Source organism: Eumetopias jubatus, unplaced genomic scaffold, assembly GCF_037043125.1.
Source record: "Eumetopias jubatus isolate StellerSeaLion01/CBP00866 unplaced genomic scaffold, mEumJub1_p1.0 scaffold_11, whole genome shotgun sequence".
Classification (NCBI taxonomy): domain Eukaryota; kingdom Metazoa; phylum Chordata; class Mammalia; order Carnivora; family Otariidae; genus Eumetopias; species Eumetopias jubatus.
In genome coordinates, this window is record NW_028274817.1 from 19,003,327 (window position 1) to 19,030,925 (window position 27,599).

Consider the following 27,599-nt stretch of genomic DNA (forward strand, 5'->3'; position numbering starts at 1 on the left):
TTAGAACAGCCTGACAGAGTAGTAGGTGTTGTCGTTCTAAAATGTCAACAGATTTCTTGAGTAGGCTTTAGTACACGTGGGGCTAGCACTGTTTGCTGGATCTAAGTGCCTTCCTTCCTTTTGCTTTCTCGCTCAGTCACCGATTTTTCTAACCTATTCCTCTGGACTTTGCCTTTGTGGGGCCCCCATAATGGCCCAGACTTTCAGGGAGCCTCCCCCCATCTTTCTGCTTCTTTCCTAAAGATGATGTCCAGATGTCTGGGGTCAGAGGTGTGGCTTATGTTCTTACTCCTCTATGTCTCAGCAGTATGGGCATCACCTAAAGAGCTTATTAGAAATGCAGATTCCCAGGCCCCGCCCCAGACCTACTGAATCGGAATCTACATTTTCACAAGATCCCCAGGGCTTTATATGCTCATTAAAGTTTGGGGAACAGTGGCTTCCGTGACCTCATGGAGGTGGAATAAAGTCATGGCACTTGGACAAAATGTCTTCTGCCTCTTCTGGTCTCCAGAGAACTGTCCTTCCCTGCACTGAGATAGTGCTTGGCCTGTTGGCATTTACAGTTCAGTGACTCATGGTCTGGTCTCACTGAGCTTAGAGCCCTCTGGCTTTCCCATCCCACCTCCATTCTGGCTGGCTGCCCCATAACGCTCAGGGTGGAGCGCTCTCACCTCCACCCCCGTGACCTGCCTTGGCAAGCTCCCCACCTAGACTCTCAGCCCTTTCTGGGCCATGTCCATCACATAGGAACCAAGAGTGGCTTAAGAAAGCAAAACCTCAAGAGGAAATAGGAAGAGGTTGGTAAAAAGGTACAAACTTTAGCTATAAGATGAATAAAGTCTGAAGGGCTAATGGAAAAACATGGTGACTATAGTTGACAGCACTGTATATATAACAGAAATTTGCTAAGAGAGCAGAACTTAAAATGTTTTCAACAACAAAATATAAATATGTGAGGTGATAGATGTGTTAATTAACTAAATGGGGGGCCCTTTCACAATATATACATATATCCAATCACCACAATGTACACTTTAACTATCTTACAATTTTATATGTCAATTAGATACATCACTAACAGTGAAATTAGGAAGAGAGAGAGGGAAAGAAGGAAGGGAAGAAGGAAGAACCAACCTCAGGGAAAGCCTTGCTCTGCTTGACCATACTATATTGCAGAGTTTCTGGGCCATGTCCCAGGTGAGGAGGAGGAGGCGGCAAGCGGGAGGTAGCCTAAGAGATTTCTTTCTAGAGTCCCAGATGGGAAGCAGAGCAATAGTTCTTTTCTCTCTGTGCTAACTTCACTTGTCTGAAGCAACCAGGGCCCAAAGTAAGAAAAATGTGAAGCCTCATCTGATACCTTTGCTCTCTAGCCTCTCCCACCACCCTTCCACTTTCCCACTAGCTCTGAGCTATTAAAGGAGTGAACTTTCCCTCCTACCTTTCCTTAAGTCATGTCTTCCTTCTTTCTGAGCCCAGATAACTCTTGTTGGTGGGCTAGGGTATCTCCAGTACACTAAGGGAGAGTTTTCTGAGCTAAGTATTCCAGTCTGTTGCTACACAAAAAGGAAGGTTAAATTTTGGGAAGTTCTCAAGACAATTGCATGGCCTGCAAAGCATACTGTCTTGGCTATGTCATCCTATTTTGAATGACAGGTGCTGAATATTACTTGGGTGTTTATTGTGGCATCCCTCCTGTTAAAAATTCTAACCTCCTCTCCCCTACTTCCACCCCCAAGCAGGTAGATGATTATGGAAGACTAGGGTAGAGTTCTTGTACTTAGGGAGTCAAAAATGAGAAAATAATATAAAATTCTGAAACAATAGCCCTGTTGTATAATGGCTGTTTCACATCTGTCAAGCCCCAAAAGTAGGCACAATGAAAGATGGGTCTCCAGACCTACATCTAGAAGGTATGCTCACTGTAAAAAAAAATGTATAGAAAAATTTGTGATGTATAGAATGCAACAACCTAATAAACATGGGGAAAATGCACGGACATTTTACTGAAGACATACAGATGGCAAATAAGCACATAAAAATGCTGCTTAATATTATTAGTCCTTAGGGAAATACAAAGTAAACCACAATGAGATACCACTACACACCCAGTAAAATAACTAGAATTTAAATAACTGAGGGCGCCTGGGTGGCTCAGTCGTTAAGCATCTGCCTTCGGCTCAAGTCATGATCCCAGGGTCCTGGGATCGAGTCCCACATCGGGCTCCCTGCCTGGCGGGAACCCTGCTTCTCCCTCTCCCACTCCCCCTGCTTGTGTTCCTGCTCTCGCTGTGTCTCTCTGTCAAATAAATAAATAAAATTTTTAATAAATAAATAAATAAAATAAATAAATAAATAAATAAATAACTGGATTTAAGTAAGTATTTGCAAGGACTTGAAGCAGCTAGAACTCGGACACTGCAGGTTGGGGTGTAAAGTGGTAGAACCACTGTGAAAACAGTTTGCTAACTTAAGTTAAACTACCATGTGATCCAGCCACCCCTCTCCAAGGTATGTGCCCACAAGAAATGAAAATATATGTCCACATAAAGACTCATAGCAGCATTATTCATAATAGCAAAAAAAAAAAAAAAAACTGAAAACAACCTAAATGCCCTTCAGTGGCCCAATGGATAAAATGTAGTACATTCCCATACTATGAAATACTATGTAGTAAGTAAAAGGAATAAACAATTGTTGCAGGCAACAATACTGATGAATCTCAAAATAAATATACTAAATGAAGGAAGCCAGACCCCCCCCAAAAAAAGAGAGCGAGTATATCCTGTTTGATTCCATTTATAGCAAACTCTAGAAAATGCAAACAATTTATAGTGACAGCTGATCAGTGGTTGCCCAGGAGATAGGGAGAACTAGAGAGAGAGGGATGAATTATAAGGGGAACAAGGACACTTTTGGGGGTGATGGAAATGTTTATCTTGATTGTGGTAATGGTTTCATGGGTTCGTACATATGTCAAAATGGAACAAATGGTATGTTTTAAATGTGTGTGGTTTCTTGTACTTCAATTGTATTTTGATAAAATTGTTTTAAAATTCTATGACTTCTCTTTCATTTACTTTTAGAACCAGGCCATTCTCATAGTTTTGTAAAGATTCCTGCCAAAAAATCATCAGTCTTCGTATCTTCTCAGCCTGATGTACAGAAAAACAAAGCAGAACAAAAGGTAGATGCTTTGTATTGATCATTAATTTATCTGGTTAACTGTTATTTCTATAGGATATCCTCTTCACTGGCATGGTACTGACTGGTCAGAGATAATGGGGTCCTACACAGATCTGGCTCCTCTCCCTAGCAGAGAAGGTTCTGAGTCAGCTTCATGTTAAATGTACCATACGGTTTAGCAGAAACTGACTTAAATATCTGATGATACTGATGATAGCTAATGTTTACTGAAAACTTGCTGTGGGCTAGGGCCCATGCGAAGCTAGAAGGGGGAGAAAGGGGCAAAACAGTTGACATAGGATACAGAGATGGAAGAGACATCATCACTACTCATGAGAACTCACTGTCCAGAGACTTACACACATGTAAACAAAAGTCCTTACAATAAAATAAGAGGAGAGTTTTGATTTGTTGAAAATGCAGAAGGAGCACAGAGGATTTAGAGACTAGTCCTGCCTACAGGAGCCTAAAAAGGCCTTATTAAAGGAGGGCTTCATCGAATTAGGTCTTGAAGTGTGAGTAGGAAGTTTCCAGATGAACAGATGTGAAGCTATAGTGAGGCAGTATTACAGACAGGTGTTAAAGTGTTAAGCGAGAGCCGCAGTGCGAGCCAGCAAAGCCAGGGCAGGGCCAGAAAGGAGACTGACAAGATAGGCTGCCACCAAGGCTTTGTACACCTTGCTGGAGAATGGGTTTAGCCTCTCCGTAGTAGAGAGCCATTGCTGCTTTTTGAGTAGAGATGTGAAGTAAGAATGAGATGGGTTTTAAAAGGATAATCTGGGGATGCCTGGCTGGCTCAGCTGGAAGAGCATGCGACTCTTGATCTCAGGGGTCGTGAGTTCAAGCCCCACGTTGGGTATAGAGATTACTTAAATAAAGACACTTTATTTTTTTAAAAAAGATTTTATTTATTTGAAAGAGAGTGAGCCAGAGAGAGCACGAGGGCAGAGGAGCAGAGGGAGAGAGAGAAGCAGACTCCCCACTGAGCAGGGAGCCCAATGCGGGGCTCGATCTCGGGACTCCAGGATCATGTCCTGAGCCGAAGGCAGATGCCTAACCGACTGAGCCACCCAGGTGCCCCAAATAAAGACACTTTAAAAAAAGAGAGAGAGAAGTCTTTTTTTTTAATTAAAAATAAAAAGATAATCTGGTTGAAGTGTGTGACATAGATGCAGTGTTTGAGGAAGAGGAGATTAGAGGGAAGATTGTTTTGAGTCTACTGGGATGGTCCAGATAAAAATGATATGGTGAGTGCTGTGAATTGTGTAAGACTGTTGAATCATAGACCTGTACCTCTGAAACAAATAATACATTATATGTTTAAAAAAAAAAAGAAGAAGATAGTAGGAAGGGAAAAATGAAGGGGGGGAAATTGGATGGGGAGCTGAACCATGAGAGACTATGGACTCTGAGAAACAAACTGAGGGTTCTAGAGGGGAGGGGTGCGGGGGGATGGGTTAGCCTGGTGATGGGTATTAAAGAGGGCACGTATAACTGGGTGTTATACAAAAACAATGAATCATGGAACGCTACATCAAAAACTAATGATGTAATGTATGGTGATTAACATAACATAATAAAAAATAATAAAAAAAATGGTAGGGCAGTGGCAATGAGGATGAGCCAGAGGCCACAGATTTAAGATACTTCAGAGTCAGACTATGTCCAAATTTGGTGACTCAATAGACATGTAGATTGAGAGAGAGGGAGAGGACGAGGGTGATGATGAAGATTTAATTTTTGTATATAGGTTCTCTTGAAGTGGGATGTCTTTTCTCTGTGCCCCCATAGTGCTCACGCTGGCCTCTGTCAGAACTCACTATACTGTATCATATTTTCCTGTCTGTCCTACTGGATGATAAACTTCTTGAGGTCAGGAATTGTGTATCTTATTTTAATTCCAAGCAGTGTGCTCAATAAGCATTGGATTGGACTGGATTGGCCCCATCTGAAATACGTGGAGTAACTCTAAGCTTTCTAGAAGAGATCACTGGATGGATTGTTATATCTTTAACCAAAAATATGGAAGACAGAGGAGGAGCAAGTTTGGAAAGATGGGAGTACATGGGCACATGATAAGCTTCATTTTGAACTAGTTAGCTTAGGTACCTGTGGGAGATATTCATCAAAGAGGTTGATCCTATGTATTAGCATTGGGACCAGAGCTTAGGAGAGAGGTAAGGGATCTGGAGCAAAGGGAGATATTATGTCAATCTGCTTGCTCTAGAGCCAGCAAGTCTCTTTTAGAAGCTCAATTACTAATGAATGCTTTTTTCTTGAATGTTAGAGCATACAGAAAGATAAAGAAATGACTAAAACATCACATACTTTAAATGATGGAAGGTAAGAAAATGAACAATATTTATAATTGCTCAGTTATCTTTCAGTTAAATAACTATAGTTTTGTCATGTAGTTTTCCAAGTTATGCTTTTTTCCCAATTATAAAATCTGTGATTATTTGGATTAAGGAAGATGTAAAAATTATTCATGGTTGTAAATGTCAGTATCCCACATTTTTGAGTGATTGCTGGGTGAATAGGCCCTTTGGAATTTGCAAACCAGGGAGAAGTTAGAGTCTCTGCTGTGGCTGCCTATATGGATAGGCAGAGTAAGTTTCTGAAGTACTGCAATTTGTGCAGAGAATTCTCCCCCAGGAAAGTCTCTGTCCTCTAATGCCATCCTTTCTCCCCAGACATAAAAATACATCCAGTTTCCCATGTCCCCAGCTAGACTAGAGGTTACCTAAGTCTCTGTTAGTCTCAGCAAAAGATTCCCATGCATATTCTATACACACACCAAGAGCACTAGGACATCTCTGTCTGGGTGACCAATTAGTACCTCAAATCCAGTATGCACAAAACCAAATTCATCTTCTAGTCACCCCCAAACCTGTTCTCTGTTCCTCCTTTTATTCAGGCACAAAGCCAGAGTCATCTTTGACTCTTGCCTATTGCCCATATTCTACATCCAAAAGTTGTCACATTTTGTCAAATCTGCCTCCTTTAACTATCTCATAATCTTTCCCTCCTTTCCATTCACACCACCCATGCCCTTAACTACCACAATAATTTGCCTCCAGTCTCTTTTTCCTCCTGTCAGTCTAGCCTACAGTTTGTTGTGAATGTAATCTAATCTCGAAATACAGCTTTGAACATATAATTCCTCTATTCAGAAGTCCTTGGTGGTTCCCCCTTGCCTACTGAATAAAGTGCAAAGCAGTTCATTCTGGGGCAGGGGGAGTGGTGGGAGATTAAGCTGGCAGAGTAATTTAGGGCCAGAAGTTAGGGAATTCAGGCTTGTCCCTCACAGTGGTGGTAAGACACTGGAAGGCATCTTATATTTGGACATACTGCCTTTACTTGCATAAATAAATACATCCCTGACTGCAGTAATTCCAGACATTATGGCAGCAAGAACTATATCATTTTTTCATATTTAAAGGTACCTTTTCTTCCCCGCCCCCCCCAGGAATTAAAAGTAACTCACATCAAGCTCCAGATGTTTCTGCTAAAACAGAAAATGTCCCCAGACATTCTATACAGGCTATTTTGAAACAAGAGGCAAGTAACATTTCTTTTGTCCCAGATACAGACAGAACAAATGAAGTATGAAATTATGATCAAGATTGGTATACCAGAGTTTCATTCATCAAAAGACAATTCAGAACAGCCTTATTCCCTGAAATTAGCCACCCTATAGTAAGATTTTATAAAAATTGAAATGCAAACCCACGGTAATAACTCTGTGCTACTTCAGACTTCCAAAGCTCACAGCTATCAGTTAGTGTTGTCATACTGTAAGTAGAGGGAATATCAGTAACAAGTTGTAAGCCAGCAAAAGTAGTAAGAGTGAGACTTTAAATTTATTAAACAGATCCAAAATTTGAATGTTATATTTGCCTCCATTTTAATAGAGATTTACCAGAAGCAACTTGAATGCTCCCACTTAGCCCTTAGGTTAGAGGCTTCCTAAATGATGAGCTTCAAGAGCTTCAAAGTACAGACCTGTGCCCTGCAGAGAAAGCAACAAATCGGGCTTTGAGAATCATTTTCTTCTAGTGCTGATGGGTTGTGCAGAGACAGCCATGCTGCCTTACCCGGCCCCCCTGTGACCAGTGATCACTCACCTGATGGTGGAAAGTTGGCAGCATTCAGGGTGTGGCCTCTGGTCACAACATGGATTGCCTTTGTGGACTGCCAGATTGTCATTTTAAGAATCAAATCCACATCCTTGGCTCTCTTAGCACTGTATTAACTGGCTCAGCTGTTCTAAAAAGTTAACATGGTTTGAAAGAGATGTCATCAAGCAGGAAATTCACTAAAGTCTTCCCAAAAGTCCACCTTCACAACTAGGGTAGAAAGTGGCATCATTTGCAGTGTCCTACATGAAATGCATAGAAAGCAACAGACCCAATTATATATAGCTGCTCAAATGTAGCATGTTAGCCACAGTATGCTTCTCTGTATAGACAAATATTTATCAAACGCCTGCTGTGACAGGGCACTGTGTCACTGTGTCCACATCCATACTCGCTATGCTTAGTTTCTGAAGAAAAAAAACTTCACTACTTTGAGTTAGTTTAGTAGTTGTCACTACTTTGAGTTAGTTTAGTAGTTGTACATCAGGAATCATTTTTTTCACTAGCCTCACTATAGAGCCAGGAAGAAAAGTATGCCCTGAGTTGTCACATGGATGACAAACCTCATCCTACATACTTTGCCCCCCAAAAAGTCAATAAACAAATTTAAACTATCTGTTTTTAAAGGAGGCTTTAAAATACACATGAACAATATGACTACAGCAAATGGCCACGGAAACCTAATTTATTTTGAGAAATAGCATGACCACTTTTATTACAATAGAATAGGATACTATTTCCCAACTTATTTCACCCATTCCATCAGTGCCAGGAAAGGTACTTCTTGTGGCTTGCGTTTAGCTCTCAGACCTGGGGAAAAAATTGGTCTACTCTGTTGGATTTATCTTTCTGTACAATGATCTCGGTAGGTAAAGCTCTCAGCCAAATCAGAGTCACATCCTATGTAGGCGGAAAACCTGCCCTCTGCCTTCCAGCTTTCTAAAATCATGTCCCCTATAGTTAACTTTGTTTAAAAACCACACATCATCTTTTTAGCTGTTCAACTGATTACCATCCATGCTGCTCAGTGCATTCCTCAGTTAATTTGAGAATAATGATGAATTCTATAAACCTGTGAATTTTCTAAGTAACACATGTAGTATAAACCAAATAAAACGTACTTTTATCACAAATGGACTTTTAAAATCATTTTCTTAAATTTCTGTATTTCAAATGTGAGAAATAGCCGATGTTCAAATTCTTTTAAAACTCCTTTGAGGATTTTCATTGTTTTTTTTTCTTGGGGCATATATAGGTGACATATGCTGATGTTAATGAAAAAAAGATCAAGAAACCAAGTTTTAACCATGACTCAGGTAAACAATAGCAACAGTTATTAGGTAAATCCTGCAGTCTACTCATCCATTCATTCCACAAACATTTATTGAGCTTCCACTACATGACAGACATCGTGCTAATTATTGCATGCATACAAGGTAGAAACCATACAAAATGAAAAGCCATGCTCCCTATCCTGGATTTTACAGTTTAGTGGGGAACACTCACACCAATAATCACAACCCATTATGATAATTGTAATAATGGAGGTATGTACATAGTTCAGGGGAAGCATAGGGAAGCCAGGGAAACTTGTCCAGAAGAAGCCACAATTAGGCTGAGACATGAAGGATAAGAAAGAATTTCCTAAGCAGACAAATGGAAGGAGAACCTTCCAGGAAAAGGGAATACATTTACCAAGATATAGACATTAGAGCATAGTACGTTCTTGGAAATACAGATTTTTCTCAGAATTGCTTTATCTAAAAGTTCAAGCTAGAGAATTGCAGGAAATGAAGCTAGACTGCTAGAGAAAGGTTAGATCATTAAGTTTCTGGTAGGCCATGCCAAGAAATCTACCTTTTATCCTGTTATTGAAGGGCAACTATTTAAGAATATTGTCAGGGGTGTAATATAATCAGAATTTGTCTTTTCTAAAAAGGGAAAAAAGAATTAGAGGTGAGGGGACTAGAGGCAATGAGACAATAAAAATAATAGCATTTATTGAACACTTGCCAGTTACTACACTAAACTTTTTATATCCTCTCATTTAACCCCCCCAACAATTTAATGAGGACAGAAGTATTTTTATCTACCATTTTATATATAAGTAAACTAAGTCTCAGAGTGGTGAATTATCCTGCCCAAGGTTTCACAGTATATGTGACAAAACCAAGGTTTTAACCCAGGTCTGTCTTACTCAACCAATTCTAGCCGCAATGCCATGCTGCCACTTACTACAATTAAAGAGACTATTACAATAGTCAAGGCTAGAAATGAGTCTTGAACAAACTCAGTGACAGTGAGGGTACAGATTTGACTCAAACTAAGGAGGTCGAATAGATGAGATCTGGTCACTGATTGAATATGGGAGATGAAGGCTTTGAAGACAACACCCAGATTTCTAGACTGGGCAACTAAATGGGTAGTGAATAGTAGCACCATTCAGTAGACAGGCAGTACAGAAAGATGAACAAGTTTGGAGGCGAAATTAGTTCAGCTTTTTGAGGTAGATTATACTTTGTCTTCTTAATTCCCTCTTCGATCCGAGAGTTATCAACGTAAGTATGTTTCTTAATTATTAAGAAATTAATATTTTGGGTCACAATTTTTTAATTAAATTCAGAGAATATAGCCTGTAAATCTTGAACACATTGGAGTTGTTAAGGTTGTTGTTTTTTGTTTTTTGTTTTTTTGTGTGTGGCCAAATATGTGATTGCTATTTGAAAGTGCTCCATGGACATACCAAAAAAAAATATGTATTCTCTATTTGAAGGATGGAAAGCTCTAAATGGATATCAAATTACATTTACTGATTTTATGTCTTTACAGATTTTTTTGTCTACTAGACTTTTTTTTATTGTCTACAAATGTGTCCAGCTATTAAAGAGGTGCATTCAAGTTCTACACTCTAATTGTATATTTATCAAATTCCCATTACATTTGTAATAGGTTTCACACAGGCTCTTCAGGATATTTAATCCATCATATTCCTAGAAACCATAGAAGAGTTATTTATTTTTTCTAACAGTCATATTAGTTATCTATTGCTAAGTAACAAATCACCCCAAAGCGTGGCAGCTTAAAAAAAATTATCTTATAGTTTCTGTGGTTAGGAATCCAGGAATAATTTAGCTGGGTGGTTCTGACTCAGGGTCTCTCATGAGGTTATAGTCAAGTTGTCATCCAGGGCTGTTGCAGTCATTTAAAGGCTTAACTGGGACTGGAGGCTTCTCTTCCAAGATGGCTCACTCACATGACTGTCAGCAGGAGGCCTCAGTGCCTCACCTTGTGGACCTCTCTATCAGGCTTCTTGAGTATCTTCATGATATGGCATCTGGCTTCCCCCAGAGTGAGTGATCCAAGGTAGAGGGGTTGAAACCACGATATATTTTATAACCTGGTTTCAGAAGTTATATACCATCACTTCTACCCTGGACTGTTCATTAGGAGCAAGTCACTGAGTCCAACCCACACTCAAGGGGAAGAGAGTTAACCTCCACTTCTAGGTGGGAGTATTACCAAAGAATTTGTAGACATACTTTGAAACCACCACAACAGTATTATCTTCACACTTAATTTTTCAGGTTTATACACTATTAATTCCAGCTCCTTCCAAAACTGTACACATGCAAAAATATGCTCATACACAAACTCAAGAAGGCACATAGAATTTTAAGTAAATGTTTTCAAACAGGTCATTGGAATTTACTGGTTACTCCAAATACACTTTACATTTATTAGGAGAAAGATAAATAGCAATTTGCCTTGACTTTGGCTCCAATTGGTAATACTACTTTCTATTACTCAGAGCATTCTGTTTGTCTAAGACTTTAGTGGCGCATGTGTATAATTGATATACACCATTCCAGTATTCCTATGGAGATATTCTACATGAAGACTTGCTTTACTATAATTACCTAGAAATATTTTCTAATATCCGCTTATGGAACTTTGCTAGATGGCATGTTAGACAGTATTTGAGTGGGAAGAGATTAATGACTGTTAGACTAATAAACAAACATTGACCCAACACCTGTGTTAAAGAATTGATTCAATAAATAAGTGTTAATGAGTGCTTACTATATGCCAGACACTGTAAACTATAGCATAGTAAGTCCTATAATAGAAGGAAGTATAGGGTGCTTCAGGAGCATTGACAGGATGCCTGTCTGTGTAGGCGATTTCAAAAGGCTCTCTGAAAGAGGTGACACAAGCTGAGTGAATCCTAAAAGGTGAGGAATTTAGAAGAGCGATATTAAAGTTATAAACTAAATAGTAAGGGCACAGGCAAAGGGAATTGCATGTTGTTCAGGATCTCTGGAGCACAGGATATACGTAGAATGGTGACCAGAGGTGAGGCTGGTGAGGTAGGCAGTGGCCCCAGATCATAAAGTATATTTTATGCCTCCTTGGCAGTCCCTGGAGGGGTTAAACACAGCAGTGACAACAGGGAATAAAGAACTATTAATAGATGTTTATTATCATTTACAAGTAGCTTGGGAAGGCTACCAACAAGTAGTTATTTTCTTTTTCTCTCTGAAAATTCACCTGTAGCTCAAGGAATCTTCCCTTCTTGTGATTCGTCAATTAAGTAAGTATCTAAGAAAGCTTAATAAATTAATGTGTTATTTTAAATTAACCTTTTAATAATTACACAGGAGTGCTGCTTAAGGCTAGATGCTCCCATGGAATCCTCAGTTCTTGTAGTTCTACTTGCATTCATTTTTTTTTGCAACCTCTCAGGACTAAGCTAAAATTACAAAGCAGGCAAAGTTATTTATGTTCTTTCACCTTCCCTCTAGTCTCACTTTTGTTCTGTACTCCCCTAATCCCCAGGGCCTTCACTCCCCTACCTCTTCTTTCGAGGTAACTTTCTGGGATCTAGATCTATTCTTTTCCCCTCTCCACATTCAAACATACATTACTTGTGCCTTTTGAGGTTATTGGTTCTCTAATGATGATGAATTAGTTTACCATATAGTATTAATGACTTAATCTGTTACCCCATCCTGAGGATATTTTTACTGTAATCTAAAGTAATGAAACTCTAATGATACAAAAATCAAGGACAATGGAGATTTTTTTTTTTTGGTCTAGGTGCCTTTCAGCCCTCAAACCTTGGTGGCCCCTTAGTCTGCTAAAGTGCAGTTCCCCTCAAACTTGAATATTTCATGCACATCAAATAACCCCTGATGGAACACACATATCCAACACCATCATCTTCTAAACCCTCAAACCAAATGAGGTCCAGGATAGGTTTTATAAATTCCAAATTCTGATGAAAATGGTTGGGTAAGGTGAAGTAGCGTGTGGTGGTAAATGGTATTGACATTCAGAGCGAGCTTCCTAGAAGAAGGATTTTATGCTTAGGAGTGATGAAGTAAGTTTCACTTACTGAGTGTTCATAAGATGCAAAGATGCTGAAGGAAATTGACTAGCCCAATATTAGGACAGTTTAAAGAAATAAAGGTGAGGAGTGATGATTATGTAGTTTTAGAAAGTGTAAATTCCTGCTTCCCTCTTCCTCCTGCCTTCCCGCCACCCTAGACTACAGAGCTACAGAATCACTTGAGTCTTTTCAAAAGCAGATGCTCTGGATACCCTTTTGCTAAAAATCTTAGCTCAGCTAAGATGAAGAGCTCTGCACATGACCTGGAGCTTCTTCCCCATTCCTCTCAAATACACAGGGTTAAAGTACGTTTAGCTATACCTAGGACAATTCCAGGCCAGAGCACAATAAAACATGGCTAACAAGACCATCTGGTCTGGCTCTGCCCATTGCACCCATGTCACATCACCTTACCTTACAGAGAAGAACACAGGTTCAAGGGCTTGGACTTCATCCTCTTTCTCTGATGCAGCTCCTTGCTTCCCAAGCCTCAGTGCTAGATGCATCCCCTGTGTTCCACCACTTCCCTCTCTCCCTTCTCTCCTCTCAACTTCTTCTCTGTTTTTCCTAACGCTTACACAAAGGCCATACACCGTAAGCTTAACAAAATAGAATTAGAAACCAAAGAAATCAGGACAAAAGGAAGCAAATGTGATAAGATAGCAGTGGGGTAGACAGTTGGAATAATTAAGCTTTGCATTTAGATACTGAGTATGTTCTTACGATTGGGATGGAAGATGAGAGGAGAAGACCGTGCTCAGAAGTCTGTATTTCATCCACTGAATGACAGTTTAATGGTTTTGAGTTGGGATATGATATTATCAAGTCAGCATCTCAAGCTTTGTGCAGTGGCAGTATCGTAGCCAGTGAGGTTTATCCGAGGTGCGATTATTGCTAATTGAAAACTTAACAAGTCAGCATCTCTGCTGAACACCTGTGACAACAGCATGTAGGACAAATGAAAGATAGTTAAATAGGTGCCCATTACAGAAGTCCATTAATGATTTGTGGCCTTGCACAACAGCCTTCCTTTTGGAGTAGAGAGAAGTATGCATCTAAAACATGTTAAATGGGAATTTATGTGCCAAACTTTCTTGAGAACCTACTATGTTCAAAGTATAGTTCTGGGTATTAGAGGGATACCAAGATGAAAAAGCACTACCTCTGACTTCAGCTGTGCTTTATACAGCAACAGGACAAAAGACAGGGAGACTTGAGGAATGCCAGAGAGTGAACTGAGTGCAGGACAGTAGATAAAATGTCAGGAAAAAGGAAGGCCACCCGTGGTACCACCTAGTTTTGGGGTTTCAGATTAAACCACTGATGTTAGGATACAGAGGTGCTGCTTTAAATTCCCGGGTAGCGGGCGCCTGGGTGGCTCAGTTGGTTAAGCGACTGCCTTCGGCTCAGGTCATGATCCTGGAGTCCCGGGATCGAGTCCCGCATCAGGCTCCCTGCTCGGCGGGGAGTCTGCTTCTCCCTCTGACCCTCTTCCCTCTCATGCTCTCTATCTCTCATTCTCTCTCTCTCAAATAAATAAATAAAATCTTTTAAATAAATAAATAAATTCCCGGGTAGCCACTGGAATGAGTAAATAGATTAGGCAATAGGATAGACTATGTGTGTGGATGAGCAGGAGGTATCAGGCATCACCTCAAAGCTATGGGCCTGAGATATAAACAGAAGGCCACCAATTACATTAAAAATTAGATATTCAGAAGGATCAGGCAGACTAAAATTTAGGCTTGTCACATTAATCCCCAAGGGGTGCTGGCCAACCATATGAAGATGTCTTTAAGTTATCTTCAGGACTAAAGTGAGTTTGGAGGAGAAGGTCAGAAGCAGAAAGGTATATTTATAGTTTTGTGACATGGCAAGTTAAACTGAAAAAGTATGCCTTCTCTTTGGGGCTTCTGGACTAATGGTCATTAATATCACTGCCCTCTTTAAGAAGTAGGAAGTTAGCAGTACAGATGACCTAAACCTTAGACACTTTTCTCTAGTAGCGTCAAGCTGTCAAGGAAAACCACCTAAGACTAGGGAAAAGTAGATGGAATATCGTGTCACTCCTGGAATGGTGATGGGCCTTTCCAACATAACAGCAAGTTCATTTGCATGTTTCTGTTCAATTGACTCCAACAAAAATCTGATAATTCGTTGCAAATTGTAGATTGTATGTGATATCACAACTATTTTCTAGTGGTCTCATATGAGGTTTTCTCATTTATCTGGTTAGTTTTGTTCTCAGATCTTTGCTATTTCCTTTTATCTAAATGCATGCCTTTAGGACAGAAAGGCTTTGAGGACAGGTAGCAACAAATACACAGGACTTACTGGGTTCCACTTGCTGCCAGTGGTACGAGTTAGAGCAGAAAAAAGAATCTGGATGCATTAGGTTGCAGAGAACCTACAAGAAGAAATTGAGCTGGAGTTGGCCTGAGAAACTAACTGAATCTTAGAAAAATAAATGAAGCCAAAGGATAGGAACTGTGTCACTGACATCAGCACTCATGCTCCAGGTTCCATATTACAAAAGGGTACTAGTCTGAGGATGGGCTATTGCTCCCTAACCCTAGCTGAGACCTATAAGTTTTTCTTTTCCTACTAGGAGTTAGGTTGTAATTTCAGAGATGGGCTGTTTTTCAAAATTGAATTGTAGGCCTTGGGGGTAAAAGAAATGTTGATAACAGAAGGGCAGGCCAAGTAAAAATGAAGATAGAGTATGCTTTTTCCTTTAAGAAGGTCAGGAAGAAGAGAAGCAAATGATCCATGTAGGCAGGAAAATATGAAAATAAATCGGAATTAGAGTCTTAGGCCTTGTTTTTTTTTAACTTTTTTTAGTATTCTATAATTTACATGATTGTGTTGTTCTCTTGCTACAATTTAGTAAAATATATTTTTGGTTCCATGTAGTAGGTGATAATAAATAATTTTGATTAAAATATAGAATAGATTGCAATGACATGGCTGGAGCTAGAGAGTATAATGGCAAGTGAAATAAATCAGTCAGAGGAAGACAAATACCATATGATTTCACTCATACGTGGAATTTAAGAAACAAAACAAATGAGCAAAGGGCAAAAAGAAAGGCAAACAAGAAACAGACTCTTAACTATAGAGAACAGAAGGATGGTTACCAGAACTAAAGGATGGGAGAAATAGGTGATGGGGAGTAAGGAGGGCACTTGTCGTGAAAAGCACTGGGTGATTAAAATAAAAACGTTTAAAAAAGAGAAAAAGGAACACCTGGGTGGCTCAGTCTGCCTTCGTCTCAGGTCACGATTCCAGGGTCCTGAGACTGAGTCCCGCATCGGGCTCCCTGCTGGGGGGGGGCTGCTTCTCCCTCTGCTTCCCGCTCCCCCTGCTTCTGTTCCTGCTTGTTCTCGCTCTCTCTGACAAATAAATAAATGAAACCTTTAAAAAAATAAAATAAAATAAGAGGAAAAAAACATAGAATAGAATATTATAATACCTAGAAAAGGACTGTATCTAATTTGGTATTGCATATGATCAGAAACCCATCATTTTAAGCCATCGTTATCAAGAATCATCCATGGATCTTTTCCTACTGTAGGGTGAGGGGAGGAGACTAGGAGTTTTGAGGAGGTGGGCAGAAAGTGAGTTATCAGGAAGCTGTGATCAAGCAGAGCAGGCAGAAAGGACTAGCCCACCCCCTTTCTCCCCAACCCCATGCTCTTCCCAACTCGCTACGAAACAAACATGGCTAAGTGGTTCATGAATAGTAATATCAGACAGATGTTAGTTTATGCAGCAGCTGTTTACTATTCTACTGTTTATTCAGCTATCATTCTACTCCTGTGAGTAATGGAGCATGTCCTGTACCCATGGGCCAATATCTAAGTAGGAGGCTAAATAAGGGAATTAGACAAAAAATAAAGCTTATTCTTTTTTGTGAATTGCTAGGGAGAAAAAAAATCTCCCAAGCACAAAGGAAATAATCTGATTTAATGCTTAGGAATTGGGGGAGGGGGAAGTTACATAAATTATTGATCAGAGGTAACAAAATTAGTCTCTACTTTTCAGACAACACTATCAAAATTGCTGTCAAGAAAAAGTATGTATGATGAAATTCACTGATAAAGCAACATGTTAAGGCTATTTTGTAATATGAAAGAGAAAAGTCTGTGAATCAGACAATGAGCAAAATCATCTGCTGACATTAGTCAGTTTCCCTCTTTGCCTTCTTCTCTTCTTGATTTTCACTCTCAGTGAATCTTGAGTTTTGCAGGGGTCCAAAGTTACTGTTATTGGCCCTTTGGGCAGGGGGCTCAGGAGGCTAGATTAAGGGAGCATTAGGAGGTTTAGTTAGCATGAGAAAAGCATCAAATACCACAAACCCACTCCATAATGGGAAACCATTAAGGGAAATGCCTTTGCAGACCATTGAGATCTGGCTTAGGGCTGAGCATCCTGTCCCTTGGGCTTGTGAGCCAGGATGCCTAGATCTATCTCCTAATTTTCCCGGGAGTAAGAAAAATCTTAGGATGGTACTCCATCAAAAGAAGGGACCTGGTCACCTGAGAACTGCAGCTTGGACCAGGCAAAGATGAGGGTGAACTTGATGAGCCCCAACTCTGGGGCTAGACAGAGGAATCATGAACATGAGAGGGGTTCAGGGGACTAGTGCACACACACACTCTTTCACATATACACCCGCTCAATTCAGAGAACATGCAATAAACACAAAGACCTAGACATACTGGAACCAAAAGGATGTTTCTTGGTTTAATGTATAGTGAAAATAAGCTGAAAATCAGATTCTATTTATCACATTTCATTTCATTAAAAACTTTAGGAATGCTCCTGTTTTACATATCAAGGTTGAAAATGCCTCTTCTCAGCTACCTTAAGAGTAATAATGTAGGTCTTCTGTACATTTTCTCTGGTATTAAGAAAATAATATATATTGAAATTCTTAGCTCATATGTATTAGAACAGATTTAGACCAGTTTAGACCAAGAAGGTAAGTAACTTACCTATTAATGGTTAGCTATTATTCTTAGAAGTGTTTGATTTAGGACATGTTTATGTAAAAGAAGTGTTTTTCAACCATATGTTGTCATCCCCAACTATGTTTTTCAAACTCAATAGCCATTTTCTAGTCGGGGCAGAAGGTGACAAAGAATGCATTAAGAGAACTAGACAGTGGTGATGTTTGCACAACATTGTGAGCGTGCTTAATGTCACTGAACTGTATGCTTTAAAATGGTAAAATGGTACATTTTATGTTCTGTTTATTTAATCACAATAAACATGCATTAAAAGATTTGGGAATTGGAGTGGGAAAAAATGGCTTTATCTGAAGTAGTTCTCAAACCTTCTCTAATGGATCAGGAGAGATATGCTATATTTGATAAAGTGTTAACTTTTCATTGAATATTGGCCTAAACCTGAACAATCTGGAAGCTAACTTTGGAGGTAACTGGGAGGCAACCACATCCTAGGGAATCTGGTGCCCAAATGCCAGGATATCAAACAATGCATAGCCAGAATGCCAGGCATCCCACCTTTGCTGCCACCAACTTGTATCCACAGCTTTGAGAAATGAGAGTGTCTGCGGAAGTATGCATTCTTGGTCTAGCTGTCTTGAGGGTAACAATAACTTAGAAACAAATACTATTTTATTATAGGCAGGAGGATTTTTATGTTTCCAAAATATATCTGCAATAAGAGGTACATAAACAAGTATAGAGTTTTGCAGGTGCAGTTTGCATCTGCCCCCGGTCCAGTCTAAGCTGTGACAGTGAGTACAATTAACCATTGAGGAAAAGGTCATTCAGGTCTGGTCCCTGGGTTTCTACTTCAGCTCACAGTGAAGGAGACCCCCAACTTCCCTCTACTGCCCAGCCTTCTGGCCCTTTGAGTCCATCCCAGTTCTAGCTCAGCCTTTTTGACCGAGATTAATGTGTTTCTTTATTCCATGAACCATCCTCTGCCTCCCTCTCCAAGAGTTTGCACTGATAATCTCTTGTTGGACCCAAAGCCTATTCATTTCTGCTAAATCATCACTGCTAATTGTTGACCATTCATTAAACCTTAACAAGTAGCTGTGGTCATCTGCATACATAAAAACACAGTGAATGGACAAAGGAAGGCAGCAGCCAGTGGGCCACAGAGCCCACAGGCTGACCCTTCTGCTGTGGTACTTTTTCACCCTTACCTGCTAGCTGGACAGATGCCTACATAAAAGGAGGCTATCTCTGCAAAGGCACATAAATGTTTTGACTGCAAATTTTTTTCGTGAAATAGTTTGTCAGAGGTAATCTGGTTTGTATTTTTTTATTTTGTTATGTTAATCACCATACATTACATCATTAGTTTTTGATGTAGTGTTCCATGATTCATTGTTTGCGTATAACACCGAGTGCTCCCTTCAGTACGTGCCCTCTTTAATACCCATCACCAGGCTAACCCATCCCCCCACCCCCTTCCCCTCCAAAACCCTCAGTTTGTTTCTCAGAGTCCATAGTCTCTCATGGTTTGTATTTTTAAGAAATATTGCTCGGATCATCAACACAGTCTTCCTTTTTGCCAGAGCATATGTCTTCTATGAGTCTAGACACCCTCTTGGCTATTTTTTAAACCGGGAAGCCATTTATGCTCAGCAATAAATGCTGAAAATCAATGTTCCTAAGGATTTTGAATCAAATGGAATCGTATTCAAAGAACAGATCACAGCCACAGAGAATAAACCAATTTGAAATTAATCTCTTATTCTAAGTAGATCCTTTCCTATGTTCTCTCTATACACCATGGCTGGATTCTAGCTATGCATTGTTTGATACAAGGAATTAAAGGTTAGCCCCTGTCTGTACAATAGAGTAAATTCATATGTGATTTCCCTTGTGTCCTGCTTACCTCCTTTCCAGGTAACTTCAGAAGAACTGAACAGTGTAGTTCATAATATAATGATCTGGGTTGTGGTTGCAGTGACCAGTATATTATATCCAGCCATCACAAAATATGAAGAAAGGTTGCAAAATATTATATACCCGATGCCTGATGACTCTACCCTCTCTTTAAATAGTGCAAGTTGCTGTAGCACATGCAGTGAAATGCTTCTATATGAACAGGTATTCAGGCAGAGACATTTCAGGCAGAGACCTGTGCTGACACAGATGACAGGTCAATAGGGCAACCAGCAGCACCCGTAAAACCATCTTCTGCCCACAAAAAAAGAACAGTTACGGGAAAAACACATCACAGGAAAGGATAACCTAAAACCTCTGAACCTAAATATAATAAGACCGCTGAATCCCCCAAACTTAAAACCTGTAAACCCGATAGTCACCTTTTTGCACTGATTGAAACAGGCACAAAGAAATCTGAAGATGCTACCACTAAAACAGTTGCCTTAGAACACCCACCGTCTTCTGATGAAAAAGCAAAAGTTGTAAAGGAGATGCAGGAGTTAAAGAATGTTTTTGATAACTTTAAATATCACCTAAAAGAGGAATCCGAGTTGATTTTAGAAAATATTTTTCATGAAATGGTGTCTGAATTAACCAAGACCATCCCCACTCTTGCTTCTGTTACAGCCGAAACTTTGGTTGATCAAACTGACACTGACAAAGGAGACTTGCTCTCCAATGTCAATATCTCCTCAGCAGCTGCTGAAATTATGGAAAATGTGCTTGAGAAGCTACAGTCTGCAGTTGAGAAAAAATGTATTGAGGTATTTTCACAAGAAACTTTGTCAGTTCACTTTAAATCAGACTTAACAGCCAGTGGGGAACATTTCATTTCACCAGAAGAAAAAACGTCAAAAGCTTCACCGCCTTATACTATAGAGAACATGAGTGGTATTGCAGAGGATATGGTTCATGTGATTTTAGAAAAGCTGACATCTCTTGCATCTTCTAAGCAAAATGAACTTGCTCATCTTGAAATCACGACTGAACCTACTTATCAGCAACACAGGGAAGGTCCAACATATGCATTCCTTCAAAGAGCCAGCAAAAGTAAATCCAGTGCTGAACCTGATTCAGCCAATTTGATTAGCAAAGAAGACATACAAAATTTAGTTTCAAATATTTTTTCCCAATCCTCTCTGGTTGGTTATATAGAGGAAGCAATCAACACTATACTAAGTTATATACAAATTGGACTTAATAACGAGAGACTCATTGCATCTGAGGAAACTGATCATCCTTCATCTACTTGATGATGTCTTGGCTCAGTTACATCAGAAACCAGCAAAAACAGATGTCCAAAAGAGAAGACACCCAAGACTGAGTAGTCCTTCTGGCACTGAAGAAGAGCACAGACTCACCAGCACCAGAGTAGCTAATGATCCTAGACATGGATGCCTCTTTCCACCCATTAATGTTCCTGACATGGTCCTTTATTCTGAAGATGAAAATAAAGAAATAGACAAGATTGTAGAAAATGTACTGATTTCATCTATCAAAGATGAAAAAGCAAAATTACAAGAACAGGCTCCTGATCACTGGTTAACAAGGGAAAATGCTGATTTGAAGTACAAAAGAAATATGAACTTATCTACAAAGCCTGCTTATCAAGACGAAATAGCATTTCATGATTGGGGATTAAAGACTGACCTTCCAGCTTTTAATAATAACGACCTTTTTAAGGACAAGCCATGTTTGAATAAAGACCTTTTGATTTTCAGCCAAGATGAAAAGCATCAAATACAAAAAGCCTCAGAAGATATAATTACAAGCATTTTAGCACAGATGCTCCAAGACCTATCTTCTGGGCTCTCTGGTCACTCAGGTTATAAAAATGATAAGGAAGCTTCACTTCTTACATCAGGAAGCCCACGAGATCTGTCCAATCAAGAATGGATGAACCAGATGTTCTCTGCATCAGAAATCCAAATAGTAGCTCAAGAAATTGTAGATGCTGTATTAAAAATACTTCACATAGGGGTGCCTGGGTGGCTCAGTTGGTTAACCAACTGCCTTCAGCTCAGGTCATGATCACGGAGTCCCAGGATCGAGTCCCGTATCAGGCTCCCTGCTCAGGAGGGAGTCTGCTTCTCCCTCTGACCTTCCCCCCTCTCATGTACTCTCTCTCTCATTCTCTCTCTCAAATAAATAAATAAATAAAATCTTTAAAAAAAATACCTCACATAGCTTATAGTCACATTATCAGACATTCTTCATCAGTACCTCAAACTTCTCTAGATAATGCTGACATACCAAATAAAGAGCCATTAGAAATATGGCTTGAGAGTAACAGGAAGATGAAATTTTTATCTGTACTTGACATAGACCCTACAAAACATCCCTGGTTAGAAACTGAAGAAACTGAATCAACACCTGAACCTGTAGTTCACATTAATGATAGGATCACTTACACAGTTAAGAAGCTGAACTCATTTGTCCAAAATTGCAAAACTGCTTTAAACTAGAAAGCCATGCTGACCATTCAAAACCTGCACCTGACAAGAAATCTTCATTTCAATCTCACCTTAGTACTTACACAACTAAAGTGGTAAAAATTGTTTTGGATGCTATCCAGAAAGAACTCAAAGACAATAAGAAAAATCTAAATCTTGGGAAGTGTGGCCCTCCCAAAGACTTTATAGATACAGGAGTTTTTGCTGACAATGAAAAGGAATTAGACTCTGTTGTCACAAAGCTAAATAATGACATTATGACAAGTTCGTTAGCAACTTGCATTTGTGAATTGTTAAGTGGAAATACAGGTAAAAGCAATGTTCTCCCTTCAGATAAGCTAAGGTCTAAAATCTCATATGGAACTGCTGAGATTGATCAACAACAACTTGTGCCTTCTCAGTGCCCTCATATGCAAGAGGAAGTTCACAAATGTACCAGATTGCAAGTGTTAGAATTGGGGATACCTTATATGACATGTTACACAAGCTCATAGGAGACCGTCCATGTTCTCCCCTATCTGATGAACAAAATAGAGTGGATCAATGAGAATTTGAGAACAACTACTGCATGACAAATATTCAGCTCATTTCTTATACAATTCTAGAAGATATCATTAGAAAATTATGTAGTGCTGAGATGGATCAGATTTTCACAAATTCAGAATTTAAGGCTATCTCAGATTATATTGATACTGACAGCCTATCACTTGCTTTGCTTATTGAGGAAATGGGCATATGCTCTCACGTAATCTCTAGCATGTTGTTCAGTGTGATCCAGCCAGGTAGTCAAGAGGTGACTAACAACAAGGGAAAGACAACTGCCCCCAAAACAGGAACCACAAAAGAAGAGCACCCAAATAAACTGGAAGTCATGGCTTCTGATAGCTTTGAAATGGTTTTTGCCAAATTGAAAGGGTTTGCCGAAAGAAATTTAGAAACTCTGGGCACTATAATCAATGGAAATAAAAAGAGCAACAAGAGGTACTGGGAAAGTGAAAGTATCAACATTTGTACAAACACACATGAAAAACAACTGCCGTCTGCTTTATATATGCATGCAGAGAAAGTATCAAGTACTATTTTTTTTAAAGATTTTATTTATTTATTTGAGAGAGAATGAGAGATAGAGAGCACGAGAGGGAAGAGGGTCAGAGGGAGAAGCAGACTCCCTGCTGAGCAGGGAGCCCGATGTGGGACTCGATCCCGGGACTCCAGGATCATGACCTGAGCTGAAGGCAGTCGCTTAACCAACTGAGCCACCCAGGCGCCCAGTATCAAGTACTACTTTGAAGGCTATTCAAACAATTAAATGTGAGCTTGCCAGATTTGGAAACAGGCATAACCAAGCCACTACAGGAGAAAGAAATGCTTAAGAATCTAGTCGATTTAATTTTAGATGCAGGGCCTCCTCATATATTTAATGGAACTGAACCAGAAGAGCAAGGCATTGAAAATTACAGATACAGGCCAACCTATGGAAATTTTCTTCCAGGAGGGGCTGACCCAGAGTCCTATCTAGAAGATCCTGCAGATACAGAGAAAGAAAGTTCTGGAGAGGAAAGACCACCAGAAGAAACTAAATCAGAATCTCTTAAGCAATGGGAACTAGAAAGAACATTTAAAAAATTTGAAGTAGAACTCAAAGAACCAGAAAAGTCCCCAGTTGTGCCCATTATAAGAAATATTTTGAATGAAATTTTTCAGAATGACTTAATTGATCAATTAAATGTGCTTACTCTCTCCCAGTCCCCTTTATGTGACATTCCTCATCCTGGTGATAAGCCAGTTGCTCAAAAATCAATTCAGTCTATGGATAAAATAATGGATCCTTTAGTGTCTGAGGCAGATATAACCGTTGTAGATAATGTTGTTAGGACCATACTTCAAAAACTTTATTCTGCTGTTATGACAGATAGACATGCAAGTGAAAATAGATCTAACATTATCACCTGTCCAACACATATCTCTTTTCCTGAACACGCCAGTGGAGAAAAGGCCTCTCTTCAGTGTACCATACTGGACAGAAATCCATGCACACTTCAGTCCACATTTAGTAGTGGTAAAATGACCAAAGTGAATGTAGTTGAAGATATTATACAGTCAGTATTAACAAATTTAGAAACATTTGCTACTTCCAAAGTAAAAACTCTCTTTTGTCCTCACATCAATTTCACAATTCCAATGGTTTTGCCTCTACAAGAGGATGAGACTGTTTTCAGCCAACCATGGCTATCACTCAAAGATTCATATTCTGGTGATCAGTTTTCCTATTGCTCAGTGGATCATAACAAGTCAGGAAAGACCACCTCAATATGTCAACTGACTGCCTGTAAATTAAATTCATATTCAACAGAAGTGGCTAGACAGATTTTACAAGGAATCAAACATAAGTTAGATAAGGAAATGAAAAGTCCATTCTTAATCCATAATACTGTGGTTTCTGACAGTATCCCAAGCCAGGTTGTTAACACAGTGTTAAGTATTGTGTCTACTAAAGGCAAATATGAAAAAAACCTGTTTGACAGAGAAATTGATACAGGTCAGCCAGAAGATATTGTTGAAAAGCTGTTCAATAAAAGTGACTATCGAAGAAAACTTCAATTTCAAATACTTGATACCATCAAGGGTATCTTAGGTGACATCTGTGAGAAAACACTAGACGAGAATAATCTCCTACTTGCTGCATCCACTCTTTAACAAGTGTAACAGAAGTGGGAAACATTTAGAAGCAAACTCTGAAATAAACCCCAAGTGTGCAAATAAAGCTATTCCAATGCTTTTAGTTCCTAAGTCGTGTGTCACAATGATTTCCAGTGATATGGTGGATATTGTTCTTCAAAATCTAACTTATGCTATCATGCTTGGCATACATGCAAAGGATTCTATTTCTCTGAAATTGCCCCTGACATTTTCTGATGCATTTCCCAAAGCAGAGCATCAACCATCTCCTGTTACAGACTCAATGAATGAGGGGGAAAGGGAGATAATTCCATTTGCAAGAAAGGGAAGAGATGTACAGCTGAAATCAGTTTATTCTGATGATAATCAGACAGCTGTACTTAAAAAACAAGATGCCAAGAAATCTGCTTCCAACCCATGTGAGGAAAATGTTCACTTTATTACTAAAGCCATTTTGAATAGATTAAAATCTTTTGCCACAGAAAGATTTGATACTTACTCTTGATACTAAGACTACAGAAAAAACATGTTGGCCCAGAATTTACAAGTTGTAAACAAAACAACAGCGTATTCCTTGAAGCAAACCAAATGCCATCGGATGTGAATATCCTAGAAATCTCAACAGCTAGAACCGTTCTCAGTCAAGAGGTCACAGACTACACATTTGCTAATTACAGGGAAAAACATGGACCTGCAATTAATATATCACAAGCTAGTCTTAGGGAATATGCTGACATAATTGCCAATACCATTTTGATGCTTATAAAAAATGACATAGATTTAGAAATCCAAAAGATGTATTCATATCCAAACAATACTTCATTCCAAGAAAACATAATTGTGAGTGAAACTGTCAACAACATCTTAAAGAGTTTACATGATAAAATATCCTTGAAGGCAAGTAGGTTTTACTCACAGCAGAATCCCAGCCTGTTTACACAACTAGCTGTACAAAATGAAATACTGCTAGGTCAAAGGAAGATGGAAGACAACTCTGAACTGTCTCTTTTTTCAAAATACTCATATCAAAACCAAATTATATCAGAAGCAGAAAACCCAAGAAGGGTTTTGGAAGAAATATTTAGAAATGGAGACTCTAGACAGGAAAAAACAACTGCTTTGTTAAGGGCGGTTAAGGAAATTTTAAAGAAGGTATATCAGAGGGTAATGGAAGACATAGACCACTGGCCTCCATTTAATGAACCCCCCCCCCCCACTCTACATCTGATTCTAAAATGAAAACAGCAGCAGCTTGGAAAAAAACCTTGCAGTCACATATAAGCAGTGTTGCAAATGACATACTTGAAAGTGTTTTCAGAAAAATGTTCTCAATAGTCATGACATCCTTATATGAAAAGAATGAGGCCAGGGGAGAATTGGAAGCATCTGGCCATGATGAATTACTGGTGACCCCATCAAGCTTTCGGGAATCAAAACAAGCAGAACAAAGTGTCCCCCCTGAACCTGTGATACTGCGAGCTTACCCTTACACAGGCAGTATCAGTGTCACTTCATTGGAAAACACCTCACTGCAATTTTCTCCATTGCGAATGGGCGAAGAATTGGTCCAAAAGGTTCTCCAAAAGATTACGAATTTTGTTTTGCTGAGTGTAGAAGAGAATTTGTCCCTGAAAGATCAGTCTGATGGAATGCAGTCTCTGAGGCCACGCAGTTCTAATGCTAGTTCCAAAGGCAGCCCTAATGTAAGTTTTAAAACAGACTTCAAAGCAAAATCAAAAGTTATCTCTTTGCCTAAATTCAGAACAAAACCACAGATAGGACCGAGTGGGGCTAAGGCCAAAAGTACGTCCAAGTCCTAGAGAGAAGACTTTCAGAGGCAGTCAGTCCAGTACTGCCATTGGTCTGCCATACCTGCTATCCACAGGGGATGACAAAAACTCCTTGGTGAGAACAAAACTCCCCACTGCAGAACTAAAAATGTATGCCAAGGATATAGTAAGCAATATTCTGGAAACAACTGTGAATGAATTTCAAAAGGTGAGGCAAAATAGACTAATGGTAAATGTAAACACTTTAACTTCTGATCAAATCATGACAGCAAGTAAAATAGTTAATGCAGTTTTGCAAGGATTATATGCTACAAAGAATGACAATCTGGCCGACCAGATAAAAGGCTCATACTCACATGATCTCAAACTTTCACAGAGGAATTTTAAGACAATCTCTCTTGCAAATCCAGAAGTCCATTTCTCTTTGGAGAATGTTTCTTCCCAGCTAGAGAAATTCTTCCCTAAAGAAGGTATTTTTAGTCAAATGTTTGATAAATGGCAAACGGAATCAAATCACATGGAAAATGAAAAATATAAGCTATTGATGATAGCTGAGACTGTTTTGAATGAAATTTCAATGAAAACAAAGGAATTAGAACAATCTGTTTCACTTTTAAATTTGTCACCTCTTGAGGCTTGTGAAGGCAGGTACCATAACTTTAAAAGATCTGCTTCTGGAGCTGAGGGTTCCCAAGCACAAATTAATATATTTGGTCAGGAAATTGTTTAAAAGCTATTAGAAAAATTAGAGGTGTACTTCATGACTCAGATGTTCATAACAGATGGTAAAGAAATGCTAGAAAGCAAGAAAGAAACTACCTCTAGAAGTCAATGTAGCTCCTTAAGAACAAACAACCTCAACAATGTACCAATCTATAACACAAAGCTGAAATACAAAATATATGGGGGCTCTAACCACCAAACTGCTCAAGAGATCATGGAAGGGGTTCTGAACACCTTAGAATCATTTGTAGACCTACAATTTAAACATATCTCTATATACGCTTTTTCTGAAATTGTGAAAATACCTT

General features: G+C 39.2%; 1 protein-coding gene and 1 non-coding gene across 2 annotated transcripts in view; both read left to right on the forward strand.

Moving 5' to 3' along the window:
- Positions 1–27,599, forward strand: part of LOC114223761 (fibrous sheath-interacting protein 2-like) — a 69,602-nt gene that overhangs the window by 14,614 nt on the left and 27,389 nt on the right. Inside the window, 20 exon segments of the mRNA XM_088028525.1 lie at positions 3,087–3,187; positions 5,474–5,529; positions 5,750–5,795; positions 6,598–6,747; positions 8,581–8,641; positions 11,880–11,916; positions 16,759–16,789; positions 19,605–19,805; positions 19,808–20,874; positions 20,876–21,620; positions 21,830–22,070; positions 22,073–22,546; positions 22,549–22,630; positions 22,632–22,663; positions 22,666–23,178; positions 23,382–24,793; positions 24,795–25,284; positions 25,287–25,981; positions 25,984–26,582; positions 26,584–27,599. Of these exon segments, the coding sequence (XP_087884651.1) occupies positions 3,087–3,187; positions 5,474–5,529; positions 5,750–5,795; positions 6,598–6,747; positions 8,581–8,641; positions 11,880–11,916; positions 16,759–16,789; positions 19,605–19,805; positions 19,808–20,874; positions 20,876–21,620; positions 21,830–22,070; positions 22,073–22,546; positions 22,549–22,630; positions 22,632–22,663; positions 22,666–23,178; positions 23,382–24,793; positions 24,795–25,284; positions 25,287–25,981; positions 25,984–26,582; positions 26,584–27,599 (8,049 nt within the window).
- LOC114223771 (U4 spliceosomal RNA) lies at positions 13,552–13,691 on the forward strand. The gene has a single exon (XR_003612239.1). It is a non-coding gene; the product is annotated as a U4 spliceosomal RNA (small nuclear RNA).